This window comes from Macrotis lagotis, chromosome 2, assembly GCF_037893015.1.
Source record: "Macrotis lagotis isolate mMagLag1 chromosome 2, bilby.v1.9.chrom.fasta, whole genome shotgun sequence".
In the NCBI taxonomy this organism is placed as follows: domain Eukaryota; kingdom Metazoa; phylum Chordata; class Mammalia; order Peramelemorphia; family Peramelidae; genus Macrotis; species Macrotis lagotis.
The window spans coordinates 239,592,844-239,601,986 of NC_133659.1; the positions used below are offsets into that span (position 1 = coordinate 239,592,844).

Below are 9,143 nucleotides of genomic sequence, written 5' to 3' on the forward strand. Positions count from 1 at the left end.
TTATGTAACCTTAGGTGACTTACTGATGAGCAAGATGTTGAAAAGTTATGTGATCTAGTTTTGTCAATATAAGCAATTTTTACTGTAATGATGTCAAAGTCTGGAATTAATGATTGATTGCTTTGTAGAGGTAAAGAGGGAAAATATCAGAAGTTAAGACCCTTTGGGTTCCCTGAAATTTTTAAACAATGTGATGGACCTTATTCTAGACCTGTAGGTCCAAGCATAAATGCTATAATAGAAAAAAATTACAAACTCCCTTTACAACCCCTTAACATTTTTACGGATAGTAAGTATAAATATCATGTGATCAGACACATAGAAACAGCCTTTATTAAATGTAGCACTGATGAAGAATTATATCAACTCTTTGAAGAATTACAAGAAGTTATAAGAAATAGATACAATTCCTTTTTATTGAACATATAAATTCCCACCCTGGATTGCCCTGAATCATAGAGTCAATCACTTAACCCTTCTACTCCTTACAAGCTTAGCAGAAGAGTAAGCTAGACTGTCTCATAATAAATTTCCTCAGAATGCCTCTTTAAAAGAAACTTGGATTAGATCAATACCTCACAACCTATACCAAGATAACATCAAAATGAATACAGGATTTAGACATAAAAAACAATATTATAAGCAAACTAGAAGATGAAGGAGCAGTACACCTATCAGGTCTATGGAAAGGGGACCAAGGAAGAGATGGAGAACATCATTAAAAACAAACCAGATTATTTTGATTACATTAAATTAAAAAGCTTTTGCACAGACAAAACCACTGTAACCAAGATCTAAAGAAATGTAGAAAATGGGGAAACAATTTTTACAACTAGTATTTCTGACAAGGGACTCATTGCTAAAATATACAGAGAACTCAGTCAAATTTTCAAAAAAATCAAGTCATTCCCCAATTGACAAATGGTCAAAGGATATGCAAAGGCAATTTACAGTTGAGGAAATCAAAGTGATGCATAGTCATATGAAAAATTGCTCTAAATCATTACTTATTAGAGAAATACAAATTAAAGCATCTCTGAGGTACCACCTCACACCTCTCAGACTGGCCAATAGTGACCAGAAAGGACAATGATCAATGTTGGAAGGGATGTAGGAAATTTGGGACACTAATACATTGTTGATGAAGTTGTGAACTCATCCAACCTTTCTGGAGAGTAATTTGGAACTACGCCCAAAGGGCAACAAAAATGTACAAACCCTTTGATCCAGCAATACCATTACTGGGTCTATACCTTGAAGAGATGATGAAAAAGGATAAAAACATCACTTATACAAAAATATTCATAGCAGCCCTGTTTGTGGTGGCAAAGAATTGGAAATTAAGTGAATGTCCTTCAGTTGGGGAATGGCTTAACAAACTGTGGTATATGTCTGTCATGGAACACTATTGTTCTATTAGAAACCAGGAGGGATGGGAATTCAGGGAAGCATGGAAGGATTTGCATGAACTGATGCTGAACAAGATGAGCAGAACCAGAAAAACACTGTACACTCTAACAGCAACATGGGGGTGACAATCAACCTTGATGGACTTGCTCATTCCATCAGTGCAACAATCAGGGACAATTTTGGGGTATCTGCAGTGGAGAATACCATTATATCCAGAGAAAGAATTGTAGAGTTTGAACAAAGACCAAAGACTATTACCTTCAATTTAGAAAAAAAAAACTGTTATCTTATTATGTAATTTTGCTGTCCCTTAAATTTTATTTTTCTACCTTAAGGATATGATTTCAACTTAGATCATTGTATACCATGAAAATAATGTAAAGACTAACAGACTTAGGGGCGGCTAAGTGGCGCAGTGGATAAAGCACCAGCCCTGGAGTCAGGAGTACCTGAGTTCAAATCCGGTCCCAGACACTTAATAATTACCTAGCTGTGTGGCCTTGGGCAAGCCACTTAACCCCATTGCCTTGCAAAAACCTAAAAAAAAAAAAAAAAAAAGACTAACAGACTGCCTTCTGTGGGGGGTGGGGACAATAGAAAAATTAAGAAAATAAATCTTGCCTTATATATCATGATTTTTTTAAAATTGAATGAGAAGAGATTAACACCTACAAAAAGATATTTTAATAAGGATATGCAACATGAAGAGAAGGGCATAGTCATGTGGAAGGACCCTAAGGATGGACAATGGAAAAGACTTGATCAGTTACCAATCTGGGGTAGAGGGTATGCTTCTGTTTTGTTCACAGATGGAGAAACTGTCTGGGTACCAGAAAGAAACATCAGACTGTGCAGACCAGCTGAATCGAGTAATACAGAAAATGAATAACTTAAGAATTGAAAAAGAAAGGATAAGAAGAGAAGGACAGACCATGCAAACGGTGAGCGCGACATGGACTTATAGGACAACTTGTGATGATTACATTAATCATGGGATCTGTAAAAGCAACTGAATATTGGACTTATGTTCAAAACCCTCCAGGGTAACTACTACATAATGGGAAGAAAGGATGGCTGAAGTTGTATTGATAGGGGAAGCTGCAAATTATTTGGGATATAACAGAGTTACTATTGGAAATATCATAGAAGGGATGCTGAGAAGAGAAGTTAGGTATAATTTTTCTGGCTTAAATAGTATGACACCTGTATGTTTTTGTAAATAGTGTACTGTCAAACCATGTATTATATTAAGTACAACTAATCATTCAATTCATCCAAACATTTATAGCATGGGAGCATTTAGGACCTTAAAAATGTTAGGTGTATGGGGTGGTTAGGTGGTGCAGTGGATAGAACACTGGCCCTGGAGTCAGGATGACCTGAGTTCAAATTCGACCTCAGACAATAATTTCCTAGCTGTGTGGCCTTGGGCAAGTCACTTAACCCCACTTGCCTTGTAAAAACCTTAAAAAAAATGTTAGGAGTTCTGTTACTAGAAAGTACTGAAGGTACTGATGGTAAAAAACTGAAGGTAGAAAAAGGTAGAACTGCCTTGTTTAAATTTACAAGTTTGGAATTTTAAATGTGAACATTCTATTCTGTTTTGTCACAAGTGTGGAATTTTCATGATAAGGTATTTCATGGAGTATTCCTGGCTATATTAACCCAATTATATACCCAGAAATTAGATTAGCTAACTTAGAGATATGGAAGGCTGTGGCAGCAATGGATGAGATAAGATTTATACAGTAGAATATTATGTTGACCAAAATATCCTATGCAAAAAAAAAAAACTCCCAAAAATGTCAATATTAGTTGAGAAAAAGAGGGGTATAATTTTTTTAAGAGTATTCTAATCAATTTTATTTTATTTTTTATTTTTTAGATTTTATTTATTTTGAGTTTTACAATTTTTCCTTCACAGAAGGCATTCAGTTAGTCTTTACATTGTTTCCATGGCATACATTGATCTCAGTTAAGAGAGAAATTATACCTTAAGAAAAAAAGAAAAATAAAGTATGATAGAATAAAATTACATAAGATATGTAATAATAAACATTTTTGTACAAGTAATGTTTTTACCAAGAGGAGTATAATATTAACAGTTACAATTGCATTATTTGAGCATGTATAGATAATGAAGTGATGATGATGCTTTTTATGATAAGATAACCAAAATTTACTATAATACTCACTAAGGTAGAAGGCTGGTATACACACATCTCCTGCTGATGAGTTTTTAGAAAAGATATTTATAAAAATTAGGCTACAGAGATGTGTGAGTTGCATTGTGTTTGGAATATTAAGTGTTACAGCAGCTATTGCAGCTGCTACATCCATAACTATGTCCATAGAAGTGATGAATAAGGAAAAGATAGAAGCAAAATATATTCAAGAATTGGCAGAAAATGCTACTAGAGGCTCAGAAGAGAATTAATGAAGATCTTTATCATTTGATTAATGTATTACAAAATGTAATGAACATAGGGATGCAATAGAGATATTATAATTGCAATGTGATTATAGATTTTCTCACTTAGGTTAGGAATCACCTTAATGGATTGTTTAGGAATTCTACTGTGTCTTTTGATATTGATTTGTATATATTGGCTAAAAACATTCAGGAAGCCTCCCAGCGAGACTTAACCCCTGAGAAGGTAACTGAAAAGATAATTGAGTGGTTTCAACATCCTACCCTCTTCCAGCATTGGGCCCAGAGTATTACACAATTGTCTTATATTGATTCTCTTGATGAATTTTTGTCAAAGTATTTTATTCCGTAACCAAAGCTTGTATTATATATGCTATCAAAAGTGTCCAGAATCATATAACCCAGGTTAAACTTCATGTCAGGCAAATTGTGAGTTTGTCGTGTAAACAAAAAAGAGTTGTTCAGGATGAGGTTACTTTGACTTACTCCGAGCTCAGATGACCCTCCTGCAAAAGTTCTCCATAGACCTGTTTTATCTACATGTAACAAAAAACTGCCTGAAAAAGTCTTCCTGGGAAAATGTTGAGCCAAGGGTCTCAGCCTTGAGCACAGCCTGACTTATTTTTCTTGTATGTGAACGATGTGGTTTTTATCTTTAAATATTCTGACACTATAAATGGCTCTGCTAGTTTTCTTCTAGCAACCCCATCCCCGTGTACACATTTCATTTTTCTCCTGAGCTGAATTAATTCCCCTGCTGGTTGGGGCTCTAAAACTACATAAGTGCAAGTTATTATTAGCATAACAAATTCCCACATTGTTCAAAAAATGTGTCATTCTGTATTTTAAGTCCATCACCTCCTCTCTGGCAGGAGATAGTATATTTATATTATTATATCGATTAGATTTCTAAGTATTTCAAAGCTGTTTGGTTTTTTTAATGATGACATCATATAAAGTGTTGTCACTGCTCATTTCACTCTGCTTCAGTTCACAGAGATCTTCCCAGTTTCCTAAGGAAAGCTAGGTTGCAAAGCGGATGAAGCACTAGGTCTGCAGTCAGGAAGACTGGAGTTCTACTCCAGCATTTAATACTTTTGTGACCCTGGACAAGTCACTTGACCCTATTTGCCTCGTTTCCTGATCTGTAAAACGAACTGAAGAAAATGGCAAAGTGCTCCTATACCTTGTCGAGAAAATCCCAAATAGGGTCAAGAAGAGTTGGCTAAGACTCCACTACACAGCACAATTTACTTAGGATTCTCTAATAGAGAATTTAATTTAATTTCTAGATTTTTGCCCTATATATTTTTGTTCAGATAATTCATTTCCCCTTTTAATCTGGGGTTTAGATCTAGTAGTGTTATCACCGCGACAAAGGGTTTGCAAATCAGTAACTTTAGGTCATAGCTACAAATTGCTTTCCAAAACAGTTGCCTGATTTCACAAGTCCACCCACTACAGCACGGCTATTTTAAAAGAGCTCCTCAATACTATCTGTATCTAGAGAAAGAATTGTGGAAGTTGAACAAAGACTTTTAATTAAAAAAAAACATGTTATTATGTAATTTTGCTATCACATATTTTTTTCCTTAAGGATATGATTTGTCTCCACGCATTCAGCTTAGACCCACGTCCCGAGATGTGGGAGAGGAAGGGCCACGAGTTAAGCCCCAGGCTGCACCCCAGGGTGATCTCTTTTCTGCGGGGGCCACAGTTTCCCCTTGGGGCTATGCCCCTCCACAGGGCCACGTTCCCCCCAAGTGGGGGGGCCGTTATCCAGAAAGTCCCAAATACGAGGCGACTAAATCCCCAGGCTAAACTTCAGCTTCTTTGAGAAAAACAAGGTCGAAAGCGCGGCCTCCGGCTGGAACCTTTGCTTTCAGCCGGGATCTAAAACGAGGACGACAACGCGGAAGAAGAGGCCAGGACCAGGGTCAAGCCGGCGCCCCAAGAGCTCGCGCCTCCGCCGAGCCACTGCGCATGCGTCGTGCGCCGCCGGTTCCCCTACGGAAGCTGGGAAAGCCGGGACTCGGCTCGGGCCGGCGGCAAGATGGCGTCGACGACTGCAAACGGTGCTAGCGGGAGCAGCGGGATGGAGGTGGACGCCGCAGGTAACGGGGTCCGCCTCTCGAGGCCCCTTGGGCACAGAGGCCTAGAGGAGATGGCCCACTCCTTGAGCCGCCTGCCCCACCCCCGACAGAAGGAAAAAATAAAAACTACCTGCGCCCCTTTATGTGGTGAGAGGCGGGAGGCTGGGCTCAGGAGGCGGCCGGACTCGGGCCGCCGGCCCGCTGTGTGTTTGTTGCATGCGTGTGTCGCTTTGTGTGTATCGGCCTCTAGTGCTCCCGAGCGTGATGGCCTCCGGCGTGACCGGCAGCGTGTCCGTGGCCCTGCATCCTCTAGTCATCCTCAACATCTCCGACCATTGGATCCGCATGCGCTCGCAGGAGGGACGGCCGGTGCAGGGTGCGTGCGCCTGCGCAGCAGGGCGTCCTTCCTCCCCCGGGGCCGCTTCCCCGAGCCCGGGTGGGGTGCCGCGCCTCCCCGCCCACCCCCGTTCCTTAAATGCCCTAGCCTGGAAACCCCGGTTTTCTGAAAATGCCGTGGCCTCCTCCAGAGCCAGGCTGGAAACCCGCACTTCGACTCCCTGCTCCTATTGTAATCTGTGAACCCCCACCATTCAACTCTACATAGACTTCATTTTCCTCATCTGTAAAATTAGGGTTTGGGGGCTAATGGATCTCTAAAAGATCCTTCCAGCCATGAATCATTATGAACCCTGGGTCCTCCTAAAGTGATTGATGATGGCTTTTATCTGGTCTTTATTCCTTTCCTAGTGATTGGGGCCCTGATCGGGAAACAGGAGGGACGAAATATTGAGGTGATGAATTCATTTGAGCTGCTGTCCCACACGGTGGAAGAGAAGATCATCATTGACAAAGAATATTACTACACCAAAGAAGAGCAGTGTGAGAAGGAAGGGGCTGCCAGGGTTGGGGAGATAGATGAGGGGGAGGGGCAAGAGACATGGGGAAGGGAAAGGGTGAGACCATAATCCTTAGAAAATCAGATATTAGGTTAAAGACAGGAACCTACCAATTAAAGATAAGTGTAAAAATGATCACTTATATAGAAATCCAGGAGTGGTTAGTATGGCATTGGGGACTTGTTGGGAAAGAGCCTATGCCAGGAAGACTCAGGCAAGAAAAGCAGAATGAAGAAAAAGATGCTTCATTCTGCCCCTTTTCCTTTTCTCAGTTAAGCAGGTATTCAAGGAATTGGAATTTCTAGGTTGGTATACCACAGGGGGTCCACCAGATCCCTCTGACATCCACGTCCATAAGCAGGTAAGAGTCCTAAGACAACTACACAGGAGTTGTTAAGAAGGATGTGGGGCAGATAGAGCTCTAGTGACTTGAAAGACCAGAGTTCTGACTCTAAGGTAACATTCATTTGTAAGGCCTTAGACTCATTTATAAATAAATTGGACTAAATAATCTCTAAGGTTGGCTTCCAACTTTAATATTATATAATTCTGTGGAGAGGGGTGAGGATATAGGATTTCTAGGAAACAGGATAATATGCTATAGAAATGGCACTAGATCATAAGTCTAAAAGCCTAATTTACATATAGCCATTGTCTAGCAAATGGTATTCACTAGATGTTGAAATCCCAACTCTGGGACTTTTTTCTCATCTGTAAAATTGAGGGGATTAGAATAGGAGATTCCAATTTTCTTCTCTTTATTCCATGACTCTTATGCTATATAGTCACTTCCCTTCTCTCTTCCCAGGTGTGTGAGATCATTGAGAGCCCTCTGTTTCTGAAGCTAAATCCCATGACCAAGCACACTGATGTGAGTGTTCCAGTCTCCAGGTTGGACCTGTCAGTTGAGTACATCTATTCCTTACTGTCAGTCCTATTTTCTCCTTTGTCTGACTCATTATCTCTCATAACAGCTGCCAGTCAGTGTTTTTGAGTCGGTCATCGACATCATCAATGGAGAGGTAATTTTTTTTGTCCAAGGCTTTTCTTTTTGCCACAACTCATTCCTTTCCCTCTGCCTATACTTTAGTCTCTGCTTGTGATATTCTCCTCCAGCATTCCCTCCTCATTGATAACCTGTTCTCCAGGCAACAATGCTATTTGCTGAATTGACCTACACACTAGCTACAGAGGAAGCTGAGCGGATTGGTGTGGATCATGTAGCTCGAATGACAGCTACAGGTAGTGGAGAGAACTCTACTGGTAAGTGGAGAAACATGATGAGAGTTGTTTACTGTTCTGAGCCTGAAAGGTGAGGACATATGACTTCTGATCCTCTCCTTGTAATAGTGGCGGAGCACCTAATAGCACAGCATAGTGCCATCAAGATGCTGCACAGTCGGGTCAAGCTTATCTTAGAATATGTCAAGGCTTCTGAAGCAGGTAGGACAAAATTCATCTCTTAACTGTTTAAGGACTTCTCTAAACCAGAATAGAACCTTGGGAAACAAATAGCATAAAGCCTATACCCTACCAGCAGAATCTGAGAATGGGCTGGAAATAAATGTTTCACACTTTTCATTCTCTTATCTTCTCAGGAGAGGTTCCTTTTAATCATGAAATTCTTCGTGAAGCCTATGCTCTGTGTCATTGCCTTCCTGTGCTTAGCACAGATAAGTTCAAGACAGACTTTTATGATGTGAGTCTTACTTGTGGGGCTGGGAAATGGATTCACTAGTGTTAAAATGCAGGGCAGTGCCTTTTAGCCTTACTTGGTTGCCATCTGACCCTTGTACAGTTTTTGCAGGCTTTGGGAACAGTGGTGGCTAGAAGGTAACCCAGGCTTTGTCTCTCCCCCTCCCTTCTAGCAATGTAATGATGTTGGGCTTATGGCCTACCTTGGCACCATCACGAAAACATGCAACACAATGAACCAGTTTGTAAATAAGTTCAACGTCCTATATGATCGCCAAGGCATCGGGAGACGAATGCGAGGACTTTTCTTCTAGAAGGAAGCAACCCTTCCCTCACAATAACTGAGAGCAAAGGGCAGAGATCTGCTTCACTGAAGAACAATTACCCCCAGAGGCAGGAAAGTGGCTTATTTCCTCTTTAGAGAAGCCCTCAAGCCTGCATAGCTTCCCTCCACACAAATTGTTAATAAATGGGGAATAGTACCCCCTCCCATGATTCTGTCCTCTCTGTTAAAAGGAATTAGGTTTCAGATTATATCCAAAGATACCACTAGAAGAACTGAAGACATGGTTCTCTTTGGTAGATTTGAGAGAAGCCCGAGGAATTAACCATAACTGG

At 40.4% G+C, this 9,143-nt stretch overlaps 1 protein-coding gene across 1 annotated transcript; it reads left to right on the forward strand.

Moving 5' to 3' along the window:
* Positions 1–5,841: 5,841 nt before the first annotated feature.
* COPS6 (COP9 signalosome subunit 6) lies at positions 5,842–9,020 on the forward strand. The gene is made up of 10 exons (XM_074225290.1): positions 5,842–5,955; positions 6,185–6,310; positions 6,682–6,813; positions 7,103–7,191; positions 7,639–7,701; positions 7,805–7,852; positions 7,979–8,093; positions 8,181–8,273; positions 8,429–8,529; positions 8,699–9,020. The coding sequence occupies exons 1-10, from the start codon at positions 5,895–5,897 to the stop codon at positions 8,837–8,839; spliced, it is 969 nt and encodes a 322-aa protein (XP_074081391.1). The 5' UTR covers positions 5,842–5,894; the 3' UTR covers positions 8,840–9,020.
* The last annotated feature ends 123 nt before the right edge of the window (positions 9,021–9,143 follow it).

Coding starts and splice junctions, on each gene's coding strand:
- COPS6 (XM_074225290.1), top strand. CDS start 5,895: ATGGCGTCGACGACTGCAAACGGTGCTAGCGGGAGCAGCGGGATGGAG. Junction 6,311..6,681: donor GGAGGGACGGCCGGTGCAGG/GTGCGTGCGCCT, acceptor TTCCTTTCCTAG/TGATTGGGGCCCTGATCGGG. Junction 7,702..7,804: donor CCATGACCAAGCACACTGAT/GTGAGTGTTCCA, acceptor CTCTCATAACAG/CTGCCAGTCAGTGTTTTTGA.